Source organism: Doryrhamphus excisus, linkage group LG13, assembly GCF_037039965.1.
Source record: "Doryrhamphus excisus strain RoL-2023G ecotype Guam linkage group LG13, RoL_Dexc_Guam_v1.1, whole genome shotgun sequence".
Taxonomy (NCBI): Eukaryota; Metazoa; Chordata; class Actinopteri; order Syngnathiformes; family Syngnathidae; genus Doryrhamphus; species Doryrhamphus excisus.
In genome coordinates this window covers 1,870,651-1,892,293 of record NC_136369.1, presented here as the reverse complement: position 1 = coordinate 1,892,293, position 21,643 = coordinate 1,870,651, and the positions used below count along the sequence as shown (strand labels likewise).

The following is a 21,643-nucleotide window of genomic DNA, read 5'->3' as shown; positions in this document are numbered from 1 at the left end:
AAATGCTTTCAAGTCGGTGCATTTAACTGCAGCACACACACACACACACACACACACACACACACAGCTCAAGTATTACTTTTAGGCAAGAAAGAAAAAAAAAAACAGTAGCTGAAGTCATTTTGTTGACATGAGTGGAGGAAAAGCTTAAGACCTAAATCCACTTTTCTGCTTTAAAGGGAATCTCATATTCTTTACCAAACGTTGGCGTTTTCACCCCCCCACCACCCCCCCGACCCGCCTCCATCTGCCATCAAATGCCCTCCGAACGTAGACGTTAAAAAAAAGTGATGCAATACGGGGCCAGCAGCTCCAAATAATAGAAACGTGTGAACTGCAAAAAGACATCGATGCCGTCAGCGCCCGTCCAAGCGGAGGGGACGAGCGTCTACTCACGTCCTCGTAGATGTCAAAGAAGGTGGCCATGATGGCGTTGGGGATGGCGCCCAGGTCCGACTGGTCCCAGTGGACGCTGAACATCCTGCCGACGCTCTGGCAGTTGGGGATGGAGCAGGGCACGTTCTCCAACAGGAAGGCCTGCTGGGCGCTGGAACGCAGAGACGAGAGAAGACGACATTGACGTTTTAGTTCATGCGGACACGGGGGGTCGGGGGGTGGGGTGGGGGGGGGGCTCGTGTTCACACTGTCAACACTTGCTGTGTCTCATATACGTATACATATGCATATACATATGCATATAGTGCATATACATATAGTACATATACATATGCATATAGTACATATAGTGCATATACATATAGTACATATTGTACCACTTCCATCGGTGTACTGTGTAGTAAAAGTCCGCCCAGTGCAGTTTTACTGCAGTACTGATTTTGTGATGTGTGGACACTTTCTGTAAAAAAGGGGCAAATGGTGGAAAATTGTCTTCCCCTTGTATGTAATGGTATTTTTACCATGGGGGGCGGGGGGGCAGATGTTACGCTGGCTTGTCCGGGGCGGCTGACGATCAGTGACATCATCACAGGGTGAATAGAGTAAAGCACTATACAAGCATTTTAAAGGAACGGTGTTTCTGATGCACAATAATGTCAGTGCCGACGACAATGACAGTCATCATCATCATCATCATCATCATCATCATCATCATCATCATCTGATCCACACCTGACCCCACGGCACAGCTGCAGGACTCAAATCGATGAAGCTGAAGCGGCCAGCTGAATAAAGCAGACAGAAACTACAGTACAGTACAGTACGCAAGAGGAGCTCATTTCACGCCACCGGACCCCCTGCGGATTCGCCTGATACATCCGCCATGTTGTTTCGCTCAACGAGCGACGCCCCCCGCTGACACCGTCTCTGGCAAACACGTTTCCACTCTGTGTGTACGTGTGCTGCTTTCATTTTATGCATTTCCGAGAGAGAAAACCAGCTGCAGCGCTTTAGATGTCATCGGACGGACTCAGTAGAATGGAGCTTTATTGTGGTTGGATGTGATGCAATCAACGCTCCTCGGCGCCGTGCAGCTCAAGTCTTAAACAAGGCCGGCAGTGATGCACTTTTCATAAACTCAGACGCTAAATAAACAATCACCGCTCACACAGTAACCCACTTTCTCAAATATTAAACACGTTCCCTCCAAGAATCTGCAACCACGGAATCAAACTGTGCAGTTTTGACAGCCGACAATCAGGCGATGTCACGTATGTCGACATTCTTCATTCCTCAGCTTTTGTTTGCCACGCTTCAATGTTTCAGATCATCAAACAATTGAAATATCAGTCGATGCCGACGCCATGACTCATTTTGCCGTCTGTGTCACTCCCAGCAGCCTCAGCACTTCCCGTATTTGACGCTAGAAATGACGACAAAAAACACAGCAATCATGCTAGCTTCCTGGCGCTAGCACAAAGCCAAACGCCAACCTGCGAAGTCTCTGTCACCATTTCGCTTTAATTCTCCCGGGAGTTGGAAGCCCACCCGTCCAATCGCCGTCTAAGCGTGCGCCTGTCTTCTGAGAGCGCTCGCTACCTGCTCTCAGATCTCCGTGCGAGCATGGAGGGAAAAAAGAGAGCTAAGTTTAAAAATAGAATAACAGTGAAAGGGTTCAGACGGCTCTCTTTGCTCCTCTGCCGAACAGACGCGAGAGTGAGCCGTTGGCGGTGAAGGCAAGAGGCGACGCCCCACAAGAAGACTGTCCATGGCCATGATTATGGACGAAACGGACAAAAACGTATGGCTACCCTCAATGAACCGCAGCTCCCTGGTGCCTTGTGCACTCGTGCAGCCACATGACACGACCGCCACCATAGGCAAGATCTGACTGTGTGTTGATTCACTTTCAGTGGCTAGTGATCTATACTCTGCCCAAGTTGTACACTGACTACTCTAAACGGGAGAGTGCGCACGTTTGTCCGATTCCCTACAAGCCAGCAAAGGGAAGTGATTGCGTTCCAATAAGGCTTCGGGCGCTCTGATTAAAAAAAAGAAAGAAGTTCAGGTCAAGTCAAATGTCAGGTTTCTCGACAGACGAGCGGGTGAATCACTTTCGTAGAAGGGGCGGGGCTTGAGCTGGATTAAAGGGCTGCAATTACTGCATACATTACATAGGAGCAGGATGTTGGAAGCGTGTTTTTAATCCGACGCTCCATGCATCCTCATTAGGAGGATAGTTGACGGCCGGCTGTCATTATTGCGTCCTGTCTGGGATTGCGGCGCTTTAAAAGAACTCCTCTCAGCACCGCAGAGGTGGAGGTGAGCTCAAAGTCACGACACACAAACACAACACAGAAGTGGCGACTGCAGCTGGAACATGTTGCACACACACGTACGCACAGATATCATCATCATTATTTCTATCCCGCTATTCGGCAAAAGTCACCTTCCCGAAGCAACCACCGAACACTTTTGATGCCTCAATCCCCGTTTCCTAATCAATACCGCTGAGATGTCACGATTAGGCCTGCAGTGCTACGCCATGACAACGGTTCAGTACGTAGCCTGGGTTTGAAGGCTGCTTCGTTTTGGCTACCGAAGAAAATGCAAAACATAACATTTTCATGATTTGGAATACGAGACCGCTAGCGGTAGGGAGGGAAATATCTTAGTGATGGACGATCTGATCGGAATCTAGAACAAAACACAACGACTCCATAGGATTCATCTAATGCAGACGTTTCCGTGGAGCGGGGTTTCTCTCCAACCAGCTGATTTCATTGATGAGCCCCTTCTTGAAACTGAAATTGAAGCAGGTATTGATCATTAAAATCACGTGCTTTAGTACCCGGCTGCATCATGAGGCCATTCCCTTGGCATCAGGTACTCCTATGGCATCATACTTTCAAAAGTGGAAGCAATATTCCATATAGGGCTGCACGGCGGACGAGTGGTTTGCACGCAGGCCTCACAGCTAGGAGACCTGAGTTCGATTCCACCCTCGGCCATCTCTGTGTGGAGTTTGCATGTTCTCCCCGGGTACTCCGGTTTCCTCCGACATTCCAAAAACATGCTAGGTTAATTGCCCACAGGTATGAATGTGAGTGGGAATGGTTGTTTGTCTATATGTGCTTTGTGATTGGCTGGCGACCAGTCCTCTAGCCTGAAGACCGCTGGGATAGGCTCCAGCACCCGCGCAACCCTCGTGAGGATAAGCGGTAGAAAATGAATGAATAAATATTCCATAAAGCACGGAATTCACTAGCACTTAATAAGGGTGCCAGATTCACACCAAAGTCAACATCATTTACTGTAACGACTAAAGTAGGCTCAGGGAGGGGGGAGAGTTGGGCCCCCTGTGCAATTGAGTTTGACACCTCTGTTCTAAAGATGTACGGCGGATTCTTATCGATTGCTTGTCAAACTGGATATTGGCTAACATTGGGCGTTTTTTTATCGGCTTAAGGGCAGCATCATTAGTTCCAGTACTTGAATATTTCAGCAGGTACACTGGTATGCAGTGGTACCATGGCTTTTGCAGTACTTGCAGACACCATACAGTATGCTGAGTACGTAAGTATCGGATATTATCTTTTCATGTGCTACGTATAGGATTCTGTATGTCCTCCATCATTGTCCTGTAAAATAGGAATGTTTTCATGTCTTCATGCAATGATGCACAAGCATTCATTGGCTTGCACTGCATGTTTATTTCTAACATATAACTTCATATGTGCACGGTCTCTACCCCACGGCTACCAAGCTGCTGGGGCGCCCGTTCCCACGCCAGCTTGTTTTTCTAGATCACAGGAATTGGGTGCAAAACGGCGTACCCAACTTTTCGGCCCCGTTTTGTGTACACGCGAGCTTCAGAGATAACAGCCCTGGGTTGGGCTGAATTGGGACCAAATGTGAGCAAATGAGCAATTTTGAAGTCAAAACGTGCTCTTGAGCTCTGGGCCTTTGGTGTGCGTGTCGTGACAAGGTGTGCGCGCCTTCGGGGCTTCAATTACCGTACCAAGCCTTTGTCAGTGTGTGTGTCCGCGGGGAGTCTTCTCATGCTGCTAGCGCTTCCCTCCTTCCTTCTAATTGGCCCCCCCGGGGCGGCGGGTGGGCTGGCGGGAGGGAGTCCCACCAGCTGATCACCCGCCATCCGAGTCGGCTACCTGGTCACAATGAGAACTTGCTAAGCTGTCATCCGCGAGCCTCACTCAGGTTCACAGATGGAATTAACCCCACCATCTGCTTCCTGATCAGTCTCCTTTCGCCTTCCGTCTTCCTGTCCTTGACCCCTAAGTCCTCCAAGCATCCTCACTTGCTTTTTTTTTCCGTCTGGGAAAAACATTCTTTCACATCTTATGGTGAGAGTGTACATTGGACACACACATGTGCTCATGTACATAAATATATATACACACACATTATAATAATATTCTAATCAAGCTAGCTCTTGATGAGCACAGTAATATACTGGAGGCGTGCTGCTTTGATTCTGGAGATGATACAGTTTAAAAATGCTATTAAGAAAACCTACTGGGAACACCGTTTTTGTGTGTGTGTAACTTGAATGCTACAATGCTATTTTTTCTTTTACACATACACTCCATATCTGCAGTTGTCCAATGGAATGGAGGCCATATAGCACGTATAACGACCTTTAGCTATGGAAGCTAACATTACACTCACTGTAACAGCTACGTTAGAGTGGAAAAGAAAGAAAAAGAAAAAAGCCAAAAACCACTTCCACACGGAATGGGAGGAGAACTTTTTTTTCACTTCATGTCGGACATGCCGTGGTTGACTACTATGTGATGTAACGTCATGTCTCGGGTCGTGACTGATGGCTAACGGAGGTAACGTCAGATCCTATAAAACTTCACTATTACGTTTTTCGAAGAAATAAAAGCTAGAAATAAAACTAGAAATACTACGCCGCACTTTTCCACGCCGGCGTTAGCGACCAAAGCGAACGGCAAACGCGCCCCCGACACCCGGAGAAGGATGGGTTTGAAATGGCATTGCCTAGCAACAGCCTGCTAAGCTCTTGGCAGCTGCTCGGTCGGGTCGCATACTGATGGATGGAGACGCACACTCACAGAGACACGAGCCACAATGCTTCTACCCGATGTGACGGGACTCATCGGTGCATTAGCGGGACGACAGAGCGGCGTTATTAACGCTGAACGTCAGCTGTGGCTTTTAACGTGGGGGTGACAATCGACAGGACCAACTTGGCCACAATTAGCCTTTCGTGGCATCTGAATGGAACCTTCTGGCTCCTTAGCCTGGTCCACCTTCATGGTCCATCCCAATCCGTATTTGGTAGAGATACGTAAATACGGGCTACTGTATCGGTACGTGTAATAAAGTTTTTCTTATTTCAAATCTATACTACTAAAATGACATCATATTTGTCTAAATAATACGAGTTAATTCTGATAATTTTTTTTCTCTCTTTCTTGTTTTACTTTATTCTTGTAAAATTATTTCAGATTTTTACTTTTTTTAATAATAACAATATATATATAATAATTTTTTTTCAATAACAAAGAGATGGCCATTTTTCTCTGAATATTTTGACTTCATTGTTGGTGTAGCCGCCTTTTCCGTTTCTGCAGATGATTTATTTATGATTTTTTTCCCCCCAAATATTTCAATTTTTTTCTTGTAAATTGTCTCCCTTGGAATTATGACTTTACATCCATAACATTTTAATCATTTCTATATTTAATAATAATATATTATAATATAATCTGTTTAATAATATATATATATATTTTTTTCACAACATTAGAACGTTTACACAACCTAATTTCGCAAAAATGACAACTTTAATCGTTGTTTTGTTCCTTTCTCAAATGACAGCTTTTCAGTATTATTCTATTTTAATGACCATACTAATCATCAAAGTACCATATTATGAATCATAACTTTATTCATCTAAAATTACTAAAATTAGATTTTCAGTTTCTTTGAAATGTTTTGCAAAATGATATTTTATAATGTGCCACGGGCAGCGCTGTGAGCACCCCTGCCTAAGAGTCTTTAAATGACACGGGCCAGCACTCCTGATTCTGAAGGCCCTGGGCAGATTATGCTCACATAGCAACACACGGTAGTTGAAATCTGATTGGACAAAAGAAAAATGACATCTACACATACACTAGTGGAGAGCCGCTACTAAATGAAGACCACAGAATGTTGGGAATATGAAGGTCAGCAGGGAAGGTTTTCCGGGCCCGAAGGCCGATAAAACGGGATGAGAATGATATAAACAACTGAGGAAGACGTTCGTTGTGATTTCACATTGACGTTGCAGCGGAGGTTAAGCATATTCTCTTCCTGTCAGCCCCTCACTGACCTACAGCTCGGAGCGCCGCGCTTCCTTCCCTGTCTCCCAGACTCTTCCCTCAGCAGAGCGGCGGCCATTAAAAGGCGTTTTAATCGCGGGCGATGGAAGCGCGACATGTTTGTTCAACTCCTTGATAGGTGTCGGGTGGCGAGGCAGGAGTCACTCAAGTTCAGCCATTTCCATCTGTGACCTCATTTCCTAATCCACAAATAGCTCAATCCCCCCAGCACCCCCACACACACACACACACACACCTCGCACCAAGTCTCTCCCCCCTCCTCCCTTGCATGCGGGCACGTGCACTCAGCGGAGGGCGGCGGCTGACATTTAGACACCCCCCCACCTCGTATGAAACCCGGGCGGACCAATTCGACATAAGACGCCGGGAGGTAACAGGACGCCCCCCCCCCCCGGAAGGTGTGGGCTGAATAGGAAGTGTGAAGTGGAAAAAGGAAGTCCACCTGAGAGGGGAGAGTGGCGTGACAGGCTGTCATTGCCTGCGTGTGTGTGGTGGGGATGGGCGTGGTATGGGGGGGCGGTCTGGTACACCAAACACCCCCTCGCGTGAGAGCCAAATAGCTTACAGTGCTACTTTATTGATTTATTTTTTATTCAATTCCCGGCGGTGGTGCGTTTCCCTAATGATGATTTGTGGCGCTAGCGTTACGGAATTAGAAGAAAAGCTGTAATTCAGCCTAAGTGCTCCCATTCTGACTCACTGTGATGAGCAATGGCTGCTAAATTCTCCCGCGAAGCCAGATTGCCGCCACTACGCTCCTAACCTGACCAGCTGCACGGAGGAGCTCCCTCCCCTCTGTAATTATAATTAGCGTAATTACTCCCGTCCAGTAGGTTATGCTATTAATCGGCGTCGGGTGGTCGTGATTATGAACGATTATTTCTGTGGAACTCTGCTCACTAACTACTTCAATATTAGAACATAGGACTATCAAATAAGACCCACAATGGAGGCTTTGTCACCAATTTCAATGTCAGAGGTCCCACAAAGGTGTAGGATTGAAAGCCTTGATGCAGGGAAGTGTTTTTAGGCAGCCCTGCAGGGGGACATGCCATTTTGTGTCTCCACACATTTATGCGCTTTATCCGCCTTTTCCAGACGGGAATGCTTCGTTTATTCAGGGTAATTGGTTGCAGCCCCGACCGTGACAAGTGTATTTCCACAAATTAGGATTCGTAGTATAATATTTTCATATAGTTTACGACGTGCTACATCATTAGAGCGCTCTAGACATACATAACACCCCTATAGTCACCTTTACACCCATATGACGCAATACAGCACACATAATAACAGAAAGTAAGCCATGAAAGATAAGAAATAGGACTTATGCTCATGTGTGTTGCTGTACATGTGTTCCGGTGTTGGACCAGAAGCGGCATGGGGGGGTTCAGAGTTGAGTTTTAGCTTGGCGTGGGCCCGTTGTAAGGATTATTGTGCATTTGTGAGATCAAGTGTGGTGTTTGTGTGTCTCACTAAAGTAACATCACTGACACCTAGTGACCAGTGTAGAATACTACACATCATCATGATGCCTTTAAATGCCTTACACAGCATTTGCATTTTAGTCAATAAAAAAAATGCTTCAAAATGTGGATTTTTCACCAATTAATGGGGCGTATTTAATCACAAAACATTTTAATGTGCATTTTAATTTATTTTGGAGAAACTGCAATATATATTTGATATTTGTAATTTTCCAAAAATTGCTACACCACCGTAGATGCTAATATGCTAATAAGCATCTCCGCTGGCGGAGAGTTATTCCAGTGATTCCAAACCAACATGCCGTGAGAGAAATGATCCGAATTCACTACATGTGTGGGAAAATAATTATTTGACGGCAAAGACAGCTGGGGTAGGCTCCAGCAATCCTGCGACCCTCGGGAGGATAAGCGGATATAGAAAACGGATGGAAGGCAAATAATGAATCTTTGTTCACATGTCTGTCAATGTCAGTGTCGTATAATGACAGCAGCAACAATAACATGCTCTTCCACTAGAGGGCAGCGGTACATAATATGCATTATTATATGTAGTCTGTATTTTGTTATATATTTTTGTACATTTAGTGAAAGTATTGTCAGTATTAAAGATGGGGCTTCATATCCATACGGGGGTGTGGACTGATGGGCCTCGGCAGAAACCCGAACTCTACTGAGGAGCCAATGGCGTCGAGAAAGGACCTCATTAGCATGGAAGTGAATCGACTTTAACGTTCTTCAACCGTGTCTTTCAGGAAGAACAATGACACCGCACACGTCTTGCTAGCCTTCGGTATAAACGTCCCAGCAGGCAGAACCTTGGCTTTAGAATCAAGGTCTGAAGGTTTTTTTTTTTTTTTGTCTACATGCAACTGATGCTTTGCGTATGTAAAGGGAGGGTAAGAAATGTCACCATGGTAACAATCTAATCTGCTCTTCATCGCCGTTGATAGCAAAACGTTTGTTATGTAAACCTGACGCCACTTCACCGAACACAACCTGCTGCCAAATATAAAAAACAGACTTCAGCTCAAAAAGCAAAAACATGATGATGACCATAGAACAGGAAGCATCCTGAGTACTATCCTGAGTGCTCAGTACTAGGGGCCTCGTCTCACGAGTAGACCACAAAGACTGCATTTACTGTATGTACTCTAATGCCCAGTCCCTCAGAGAGCGCTAAAACCTTAACGAGGACGGCTTAATTAATTTTCTAAGTAAATGGGTGAGTAAAGAAGGGAGCCATTATCTTTATGCCGAGCGGCGCGCCGGTTCTGCGTTCCTACGGAGCATCTCTGACAGGAAAAGCGGCACAGAAAAAAATATATGAAACAAGAGTGAGGGAATGTGAGCGGGATAATTGCTCTCCTGTGTGCTGCTATCCTCACAAAGAGAGACGCCCGCCTCTTGCTCAGGGGCACTTCAGCGAGGGTTGTTGGACCTCCTAATCGCATCTGAGACTCCCGCAGTGGAGCAAATGTTACACAGACATTTTCATTGGAAGGGAGCCTCGCCGGGGGTGGGTGCGTACTGAAAGAAATCATTTGGAGCAAAAAAATGTAAAAACAACAAGAACAACCCCCCCCCCCCCACATACCCCCCCACATCAATCTATAAGTCACAGCTGCAACGGTGACTTATAGATTGATTACAGCAAAGAAGATTCATTTCAGAAGGAAACAGTCAACGAGAGTGTGGGGGGTGGTGGTGGTGGGGGGGGGGTACTGAAGGCCGAAGACAGAACAAATGAATACAGAAACATTTTGAGAATTAAAGATGCTGAAGTCAACCTTTATGGAAGCCACAATTTGCATACGATTTGTTTTTTGTTGGCTATTTGCACAAATTTGCCCTGCTTTTTCGTACGGTATCGCACATAACAAACTTGTACCTGTGCCGTATCGTTCCGCCCAGCAAAGCACTCTACGCATTTCTGACTCACTGTCGCCAAATAACCCCACATGGGGCCAAAGAAAGCCGGAGTGCCAAACAATGTGTTTGACGAGACGAGAATCACACACATTTAGGACTATTAAATTTTTTCTGCAGCAAAACTCTCTCGAAAACGTTTGAAGAAATGCTGAAATGTTGTGCACTCCACTCCTGTAGGCGGCAGTAGTGAGCAATGCAGCTTGGGTGCCAAAAACAGCAGAACCCCCCCTGCTTGATATTGTGGGTGAAAGCTGGCTGTAAGGGGCCAACCGTGAACATGAATTATATTGTATAACCACCGAATGATCTTGAAGATGTGTAGTGAAGCCTGCTTTTTGTCCGTGCGCAAACAGCAAAAGATGAAGAAGAAGAAAAAGTGACACAAGTTGACAATTTTTCACGTAAATGGTCTGATACTGATTGGCGTCCATACTTGCTTGTTTGTGTGATGATGATCCACTCATTATTATTATTATTATTGTTATTATTATTATTATTATTATGGGCGGCACGGCAGTCGAGTTGTTAGTGGGCAGACCACACAACTAGGAGACCAGGGTTCAATCCCACCCTCTGCCATCTCTGTGTGGAGTTTGCATGTTGCACTCCGGTTTCCTCCCAAAAACATGCTAGGTTAATTAGCCACTCCAAATTGTCCATAGGTATGAATGTGAGTGTGAATGGTTGTTTGTCTATATGTGGCCACCAGTCCAGGGTGTACCCCGCCTCTCGCCCAAAGACAGCTGGGATAGGCTCCAGCACCACCCGCGACCCTTGTGAGGAAAAAGCGGTAGAAAATGAATGAATGAATTATTATTGCCAAGCCAGTGAGACTCAAACGATGTGGATTTCTGGTTACAAGATTCCAAAATGTCCGTTTAATGAAAGACCTATAGACCGATGTCTGGAGGTCGGGCTATAACTGGAATAAAGAGGAGAGCCAGACGCAGGGGGGCCCTGTTGAAGGTGATGTTCCAAGATGGTGGTGAGCATATACCAGTAAGACGGGAAACAGCCAACCACGACAGGAAAAGACAAGAGAAAAAAAACCCTGTCAAAAGCCCACAAAAAGCAGGTACTAAATGATAGCGTAGCTCGTGGATGGTTCGGCTTGGCTTGTTGTCAGGCACCTTTCATCGCCTCACTTTTGGCTTTTAAATCCAATAATAAACACATCAGCCTTGTCTTTCCTCCACCTGGCTGCCTTTACAAGCAGACCTGAAAACTCAATTGCGCTGCCGTGGTGGCGAGGAGTCAAATTCGCACTTTTGCTTTGTTGTGGGCGTCGGAGCTGGAAGATTACAGCCACAGAAAGATACGCTGGGTGGGCCTCCAGTGGACTCACGGCGTCACACAAATCAAGCCAAAAGGTGGCATCGTCACCTCCAGAGGACTTTCCCATGCACAACAACTCCCAAACTGCCGAAAGCGGTTGTTTATTAATGACGACTGCCTCGCGGAAGAGAAATAAACCGAACGACTCCAAATCGCCGGCAAAGTCAGGAAGGTTGTGGTAATCCAAAGTAGCATTAGGATTTGATGGCATAACAAATCCAATGTTCTTAATTTATGATTCATTATACTTTATGTCAGATAATAAACACATTTCACTTCCACGCTCGTAAACAATGGCAATTAAACTGCTCTTTGCCGGGAATCCAAACTCATGGAGGAGTTAAAAAACTCCACTCCACCAGGTGGCAGTATCTGCATTTGACTTCATCATCTACCTTTGCATGGGCTTTAAAATGGCGGTTACTTGGTTACTCCTGCGTGTGGCATTTGTTGTACTGCTGAGTACCTCCATTACAACATTGGTGCTGTTGCTTTGCTGTGTAATATTCATGTTTATCAACAATCGAGTGGTCAAAGCTATGTTTTCCCCTTTCCACTTTCTCATGCACTCCAAATCATGATTAAAAAATTAGCATTATATGTAATGAGTTTTCACATTGAGGAAATAACATCCAATTATCAAGGTCTTTCCTCTGTGCTTTATGCAAATACATGCCTTGGCTATAATTGCAGCATTTATAGTAACTACAATGCAGAACGCCATGCATAATTAATATATAAAAATATCATTACTAACAGAGGAGAACAGAGAATGACTCCTTGCAGGCTGTTCCGTGTTATCGCCTGCTGAGGATGAATGATGTCAGCAGCGCAGGGTCACAGACTCGGACACTTTCAAATTTGCCATTTGGAAGGAATCTCTTGATCTTCCAGGAAGCCGCAGGCCACATCGCGGCGGGCCGGACCACAAATTCCCCTTTTTACCGACAGAGAAAAATGTCTCCTGGAGACAATAGGCGTTGGTGTGGACAGAGTGGAAAGCAGAACGTGTGTGACGCAGGGTGTCAATCACGGTTTGTTTGCACGCGCTGATTGTCAATCTTTTGCTCACTTCTGACCTTTCATCATCTGGCGGGGGCAAAGGTCCCCCTCCATGCTCCAATCCGGGCGCTCTGAAGGTGATGGGGATGAGCCACACGTCTAAGTCCCATGACCTCTTTGAGGTTTAATCAAGACGTGATATTGCGATGTGTAACGAGGAGGACAAGATGGCGATTGCTGCTCGGGATAATCCTATTCTATAGGCGAACATATGCCATCACACACAAACACAGTACACTGTACCAGCTCATGTCATCACAACTCCCTAATGTGCTGTACTGTCTGTCAAACATTTGCAGCATTTCCTGTACTGTAGTGCAGAGCTTCTTTATCTTTATTTTCCCAGATGTTTTGTTGCCTTTTATGTTGCTACCACTTTTAAATATATATTTGGCATACTGACGTGTTCCTGTTGATGGACTCACCTTGCTCATTATTAATATTCCCACCTGGGGGCTGTGGCGCTTGGCTTGGCAAACATCTGTTTCCCTCCAAACTACGGTGCTTAATTGGTCAGGAAAATAAGTAGGGGGGTTTGTCGTGATTTTCACCGCTCTGTGGGGTCCCCAAACTTTTTCCAGTGAGGGCCACATGACTTTTCCCTCCTCTGAAGGGGGGCCAGGGTCAGGGTCGTTTTTTTGTTTATGTTCTAGTATGACTGGGGCAAAGTGTGTTTGTAGTAACGTTGCTCACAATAGGTTACCATTTCCAGATCTATGACAGAAAAATGTACATGCTTTATTGTTCAGGGGGCCGGGTCAAATGTGGAAGTGGGCCGTGTCCGGCCCCCAGGCCTTAGTTTGGGGACCACTGGCGTAGACGGAATGAACCACAGTGGGAATGTGCTGCATTCCTTGCAGCTTCTACAATGGGAAGAAACGTGAATGGGAAACGACGGCGTGCGCGTTAACAATAACATTAAATGTCCTTCGGTGCGGAGCATGCTCCCTCCATTATTCCTGGCCCTGACACTGAGGGACGGGGAATGCGTCAACTCACATGTAAACGCAGCAGAGAGACGATGTGATTAATAGCCACAAACTAAACCAATAAGCTGACAATGCTCACAAAGCGTACATTTCCATAACGCTCCTGGATGACAAATGAGGAGCACGCATAATGAAATGGCCCATAATGAAATGGGCCCCATGATGTTGGACCCCAGTGGGGCGCCATAGGAAGTTTCTTTGAATGAAGTACTTCATAAATCGCAGGTTGTGTATCGGGCGAATCGGCATTCTTCTCCTCTTGGCCGAAACGCTCTTTTCGGCATGCTCCTCTTCCACCCACGCCTCCTCTGTTGGAATCGGCCCTCCCCACCCCCAGCTTCCACTCAGAACTGCATAGAGCAGGGGTGTCCAAAGTGCGGCCCACACCATGTTTTTTACTGGAGTGTACGCAAGTCTGAAAAGTTGCAAATGTAGGCTAGGCCTACTTTGTAGTACTCCATCTTTGTAGTCCTCAATCAACGAGAGGAGCTGTTAAATGTTGCAGGCGTCGGGAAGGGGAAAATGGGACGAGCGGAGCCTCGCTGCAGGGACAACCGCTGTGCACCTGAAAAGGACGACACTTCCCCGTCAAGCGCAAAGTTTCCTGCGTTGATATGAGAAGGAGCAGAAGTTCTGTCGCTTCGCTCCGCTGTTCTCATTCTCTTTCATTGCCTCGTTGTCTCGTCCCAGTCCCAAACGCTTGCGTTTGTGCACACAGCCTGAGAGGTTGCGTTCGGCGGGGGAGGTGCGTCGGAACAAGGCCGGGCTTGGCAGCGTCTGGAGGCGCCGTCTGTCCCGTGACCTGGATTCTAACGTGCGTCCCGGGCGGCGGTGGAAACGGGCGGGGTGGTTGCTTTTAAAAGCCGGGGGTGGAAATGACACGACGGTAACACAAACAGACAACGCCGCTGTCAACAGCGACTCTTCGGACTCCATGTTGTACTCGCACCTCTCCTGCTGCTCACTTCTTAACCGTCCCCTCTCCGGGGTCACGGGGGCAATCACATCCGGCTTAACACACTGGACTGATGACCTGTCAATCACATTCACGTCTACAGTAAGGGTGTGGAAAATAATCGATATTAATCGATACATCGATGCGAGTGCATCGGCTCATTCACTGGGATTCATCGCGATGCATTTGTGGGTATCGGTAAAATCCGATGCAAGCGCCGTTTTATTAATGTTCAACTTCACCCCATATGCTGTTCCCCAGGCGCCATGAATGCACCATCATTATTTTAGCGTTTAGTATTGAATAAGGACGGAAGCCGTGAGGTGCATAGACGTTTGCACGCAAGAAGCAGCGAGAATGTATATTTAACCCCCCCCCCCCGCCCGCAACGTTTAAAAGATATGTTTGGAAACAGTACGGATTCTAAAAGCTCGATAAAATGTCCGTCATTTGCCGCGTTAAGAAGCCGTACAACGGCAGCACTGCAAACATGCAGACCCCCCCTTAAGAAGGGGACACCACAACACGGACAAGTCTACCGCCGCCTCCCCGTCTAGTTCCTCGTCGGACATCGGGGAAGAACCAAGCTAATCAGGTCAGAACAAGTGCATCTTCCGCTGCTTTCAAAATTGTCCAGGAGCTGTTTGTCCATGCCTGTAATAAGTGCCCCCCCCCCAAAACGAGTGTTCAGCACAGCAGGTGACATTAGAACAGCAGAGCAGTTGGCTTCTTCTGGAATTGTGAAACAATTTTAAAAGGGTAGAAGCTATATGACACTTTCTGCTCCTCATGCATCCAGATGTGTATGGAATCGTCCTCAGTGCTGAGATTCACACCCCTGGTCTACAGGTGTACCTAATGAAGAGTCCAGTGGATCAACATGCACCGCACGCTCGATGGCAAATCAGCCCATCCATGAGTGGAATAAACAACCACCCTGCTGACGAGCCGGTGAGCTGAGATGAGCTAAGTGGAGAAAATCCAATGGCAATTACTTAAGGTAGAAATGAAACTAAATGGATGAATATGAGGCGTTTCTGGATGCAGTGGAAGCAAAGAACTGCAGTTTTTATTTTTATTTTTTAAAGACGCTTCCTTTCATTTTACACATATTTTGCTCACGAATCAACAAAAAAAGCACACAAGTGGAAAGAAAGGTTTATGTTGGGTATTATTTTCATACTTAGTCTCAGCCCACAGCTCAGTGGATATCAGTGTAATCGCTTCCCAAAGGAACGCTCGGAACATGCGATTAATGCAATTCGGAGATCCGCGCCTCTCTGTTTAGGAAGCGCGACCATAAAGTGAATCATCATCATCTCTCCGATGTTGAACATTTAAAAGCAGCGTTCACCTCGCCTGCCACGAGGGCTGCTGAGTACTACAAAAAGCCGCTAAAAATAGCCACTCGGCAGCATAAAGAGGCTGAGAGAAAAGGAGCGAAGGAGGGGGTGAGGTTTTAAAAAAAAAAAAAAGCCAAGTGTAGGCTGTCCAAATATTTGCACTGGGAGGAAATCAGACGGGGGGGGGGGGGGGGGGGCTGGGAGGCGGACAGGACGCATCGGATACAATCTCCAAAGCAAATGAAGCACATCTCTTTGCTCGCAGACCACCTTTGACACCGCTCTGCAAACTAAATATGACAAAGCATCTTCTTTCTTTGGGAGCACGGCGACCAACAGTGTGGATCCAGACCTCGTCACAATCTTAAGACCAGTTGAAAAATTGTATGAGAGTATGCATTTTGCACATTTGGACCTTAATGAGGTTTTAAGTAGAGCTAAATATGCAAAAGCAAAAAGGGGGAGTAAAATAAAAAACATTTGGAACTCAGCATTACGGAAGAAACCCAATGACACCCACGCTGAGCCAGAGGATCCGATTGGCTGTCCATCAAGACACAGAGCGGTCCTGGACCCGAATGAAGGCCCTTACTGGTGCCGACTGCACAGCAACAACCATCAGATGGAATCTGGAGAAAAAGCTTTCTAAGACAAAAAAGGAATCCAAAGACCTGGTCTCCTTAGACTCCACAAAACCGCCCGTTTAGACGTTGCCAGGGAGGATCAAACATGGGACATTGAAAGGTGGAAAAAGGTGGATGACAACAAATGGAACTTTGATGGTCCAGATGGCTTCCAACGTTACTGGTATGACAAGGAGATCCCAACTGAAGGGGATGGGGGGGGGGGGGGGGGTGATCTGGGGTGCTTTTTCATTCAGTGGAACACCGGCACTTCAAGTGGTGCAGGGTCGTCAAACGACTGCCGGTTACGCGCAGCGGGCATCCCTCATGACCGAGGGCCCTGGTCCGTGTGGTGTGGTTCTTCCTGCGGGACTTCCAAGAACTTCTTCAACAAGAATGACATCACTTTGGACCAAATGCTGAAGACGTTTGTGATTCGATGGTGGATGCACATACGGTTAGAACCTCCCAGCCACTCGCTGCTGAACGTCTTGCTGCTGGAGCTCCACCACGCTGGGAAGGAATCCTGCAGCCAAGGCGTCGCCCTGGTTGGCGGATTACGACGACACGGCTTAAAAAAAAAATGTGTAGGAAACGAAGGAGGAGAGGAAGCCGCAGCTCGTGTGATTAGTGGTGGCGAGATACGAGTCGCTTCTACACAACCATGATGATGGTGGGGGGGGGGCACGCAAAGAGTTAAGCCCGATGGGACTTAGAGATGATTATATACGGCCCTGGACAGAAAGTAGGGTTCAAATGTATGTGGGTGGGTGTGTCTTTTGAGGCTCTTAACACACACACACACACACACACACAAACACACACACAGCAATCAGTATGCATAGATGATGACGGGTCTGACCTCTTCAGCTATCTTATCTTCATCTCTTAAGATAATCCATATAGGTCCTACAACACACACACACACACACACACACACACATGCATGTACACATGCACACACGTCTAGCCGCGTGCTGTAATGACTTTTAAAGGGCTTGCTTATCAGCCGCCATGTCTGCATGCTGAAGATCAGGCTCACCTTAGCTACCTTGCACCACCACAGGCTGTGTGCTCCGACCGACTGAATACTGATGGCTCACCACACATCAGAACACGCTGACGGAATCAACACGAAAAAAGAAGCAATTACAGCGCTAACTCCTTTTTCGGTAAAAATGCGTTCCAAAGGGGGAGATGAAAACTTTTAATGAATTCATTCCAGAAGACCTGTTTAGGACCTATGGATTTTATGGGCTGCATTGTAGATGAGTGGTTAGCGCGCAGACCTCACAGCTAGGAGACCAGGGTTGAATTCCACCCTCGGCCATCTCTGTGTGGAGTTTCCATGTTCTCCCCGTGCATGCGTGGGTTTTCTCCGGTTTCCTCTCCCGTTCCAAAAACATGCTAGGTTAATTGGCCACTCCAAATTGTCCATAGGTATGAATGTGAGTGTGAATGGTTGTTTGTCTATATGTGCCCTGTGATTGGCTGGCCACCAGTCCAGGGTGTACCCCGCCTCTCGCCCGAAGACAGCTGGGATAAGCTCCAGCACCCCCGCAACCCTCGTGAGGATAAGCGGTAGAGAATGAATGAATGATTAGAATCCTACAGACATGATATAACACCCCTATAGTCAACTTTACATTCCTATTACCTAATATAGAAGAAATAACAGAAAAGAAGAAATATGAGGCATAAACCATATTAACAGAGGGGGAGAGACACCCCCCCCGGCTATGGTTTGTTTCATTTGATAACATTTGATACATACTCACAGTGCCCGTCAAAAGCCTTGGTGCTTATCCTAGGAACAATGCATACTTTTAGTTGCTAGGCCCAAAACTACTTCAAACACTGTTATTGATATCTACTATATTATTGTTTATACTGTATGTATATTATACTGTAGTAGTTTACTTGTAATTATGTCATAACTGAGCTTTGTTTTGTTCTGTAAAATGCAAAAATCTCACATCGGATGCTACCAGGTGTACCTAATTGTGTGGCCCGCATACAATTTTCACTTGGGACCTCTCAATACGATTCATTTACCGCACACGTTCCACAACGCAGGATCCGCGTGGTCGCGTTAGAGGTCCTCCTACCTGCCACTGGTGTTCCGGAGGACCACGAGAGCGTCCGGGAAGCCGTCCAGGTTGTAGTCCCCCAGGTGGAGGGACAGGGGCTGGCTGGGCTTCCCTAGCACGAAGCTCCAGACTGTCCCCCCCCTTTGCTGGAAATCTGACAGCACGGGGACCCACTTGAAAGGAAACAAAGAAAATCATGAATATTGCTCACTGACATCATGCAATAATAATGGAAAATACACTCAGTCTGACACAGACTTATTGTCTAATAATATTAATAACAATAAATACAATTTTAAGTCACTACAAACAGACATACAGTAAAGTCTCGTTATATCGATATTCTCTGGAGTCGGAAAAAATACCGATATAACCGGACTATCCATATATCCAATCCTGCGCCGAACTGCATTAAAAGTGGGCGGATCTTTGATATGGCATGTAATTTTCTCCTTGAGTTCATGGATTGCGTATCTAGCATGCTTTTGTACTACAATACATTTTGTACTACAGTAAATAAAAATAAACTTACGCTGTAGTGATTACCGGTTACCGGGACATAATTCACCCCGGAACTATCGATAGGGAAGGTGTTGCCACCCGGAGGGGTAGGCGCGAGGGACGGGTGTTTTCCGCTGTGTGTGCTGCACTCTGGTGGTGGAAGTGTGAAAAATAAAGTTGACTGGAAGCAGCCGTTCGCCGTCTTCTTTTTTGGTATTGAAATCCTTAAGCAAAGATTGATTTAAGCTGCTTTTGTATCGATATAAGCAGACCAAATTGGCTGGTGGGAGATGAAAAGGGCATCGTAGTAACCGGATTATCATAATAACCGGGTATCGTACTAACGGAGCTAATTATATCATAAAAGACTAGAAATTTGCCGGGAAATGAAAATAGTATCGTAATAAGTAGTAACTTGTTTTAACCGATATCGATATAACGAGACTTTACTGTAATAAGAATAAGAATAAGAATAATACGTGTAGTATTAAGTGTTTAAAGCCAATAATATTGGGACAGTGGCAGTGGTTCAATTTTTTTGTGTCACAAAAAATGTAAATGTAGGAAGTTAAACATTCAACGTTCAACGGTTCAATAAAAACAAAAAACAAATAAATAAAATTAAGAATAATTTTTAAATAAAGTGGAGCTGACATTGCAAAAAATGGCAGTGGTTTGATATTTTTCTGTCACAAAAAAAAAATTCTTTTAGGAAGTAAATCACACAGTTGTCCATAAACAAATAATTTGCCACATACGTATTACTTAAAGTAATGTGAGTACATTGTTTTAATATAAAATGTTTGGCTAGCAAAGCTAATGCTGCGTTTCATGAAGTGTAAGTGCTCAGTGTAATTTAAACACCATCGATTCTGTATTGCACGAAGCTGACAGAAATAAAGGCAACCAGCATCCTCCATTGCTGCACGATATCGCCGTTGACGGATGGTGTTGTCGGCAACGGTTAAGCTAAAGACGTAAACGTGTGCACCAAGCACCGCAGACGGCCTGTTACGACGCCTCTGCGAGGCCATTATCACCTCTCGCTTAATATGACTTCTGTTTCACTGAGCAGCTGCCCCGTTTGTCCAAACCAGAGAGGAGGCCTTCCACATCCACAGTGGAAGTTTGCAGATAAAAGTTCACCTTAATTCAGTTCAACAAGTGAGGAGCTCCCCTGTTGGCTGTCATACGAAGCATGACAATTAGCTAGCAGCTGCCGGACTGCGAGTTAAAGGTAAAATGCACGAGGGGGGTATTACGGCGCAGAGCGAGGGAATCGCAGGATTATTATCGTCCCCTGTCATCACCCTGACACCATCACAAGAGGCAATTTATATCCCATCATCGTTCCGCACAGGCGGCTCGCTTTAGAGCGTGAAATGTTTTATGTCGACCTTCGCCCGTGAACTTGCTCGTGACCGACTCTCGCTGGCCTGGCCGGACCTTTGCTAACATGATACGTGGGCCGCATACTGCCTGGAGATCCTCAAAAGTTCTGCTTTCATCTTCACGCTGAGAATCCGTGAGACGGGCGGGGGTTGTTTTCATGTTCACATTTTGCAGAGCCAAAACCAGTGATTGGCATTTCACTCCATGGCGTACCTCAGGGAGGCCCCGCCACTTCCTGTCACCGACCTTAGCAATGAGGCGAAGAACTTGCTGGAGTCCATTTCCAAAATGGAATGATCGAATCATAAAGTCAGGGGATTAGTTTTATGTTGGACTGGGTTTTAAGTTAGCATGCTAACACCTGGCATGATAGTGCTAGGTGTTTATTTACATGTCTACCCATGAAAGGAGGAGCTCTTGTATAGTTTGTAAGAAGGGTGTAAGACAAAAACGTTTACTGTACTAATAAAGTACTTTATATTTACTTGTAAACTCAGATTATTTAAAGGCAAATCAAAAAAATTCATTCAGATTGATGATGCATCCACCTTAAATTTTAAGTATTGGCATTGATATCGGCGATGCTAGCCCTGTATTTACTTGGTATCACACAGTAAGCCACGTGAGAAGTCATACGCTCCATCCATCTGGTACAAGTCGAGTGGGACCAATCACAGCAGAGTGGGCGTGCCCGGAGGTGGGCCGTGGGTGGAATAAATGAAAACAGACCGTTTTGGAAATCCAAGGAAATATAGCTGGAATAGGTGCGGATTCTGGAGGATCTAGAAAGCTTTCCGTGCGAGTTATTGTGTGTAGCTGCTCTATACGAATCCGCAAAACATAACCAACATTTGTTCCATCTCAAAAATGAAACTTATCTGGTGCAGCTAGACCTGCCTCGCTTCCTGCTGTCTGTCAAAATTAGATTTAGCGTAGCAATAAAGATAACGACACACAATTCATCAATAGGTCTGCTCAATTCAATTATATTTCAATCAAACTATGCCGCGTTCATTACTTCCGTAGTTAAAGTACGCATCCAGTTTCAATTATAGAATAAACCAAAACAATTATCAAAATGGCAACACAGCCAAAGTCAAGAAAACACATAAAAAACTTGAGTCATAGAAGACTTTTTCAATGTATAATAAAACATTTTTTAAAGGG

The 21,643-nt window shown here is 45.9% G+C and overlaps 1 protein-coding gene across 1 annotated transcript in view; it reads right to left on the bottom strand.

Moving 5' to 3' along the window:
* Positions 1-21,643, bottom strand: part of itfg1 (integrin alpha FG-GAP repeat containing 1) — a 97,753-nt gene that overhangs the window by 31,867 nt on the left and 44,243 nt on the right. The window contains exons 10-11 of the mRNA XM_058089432.2: positions 18,602-18,756; positions 397-547 (exon numbers count right to left, since the gene is read on the bottom strand). Of these exons, the coding sequence (XP_057945415.2) occupies positions 397-547; positions 18,602-18,756 (306 nt within the window). The remainder of the gene's footprint in view (positions 1-396; positions 548-18,601; positions 18,757-21,643) is intronic.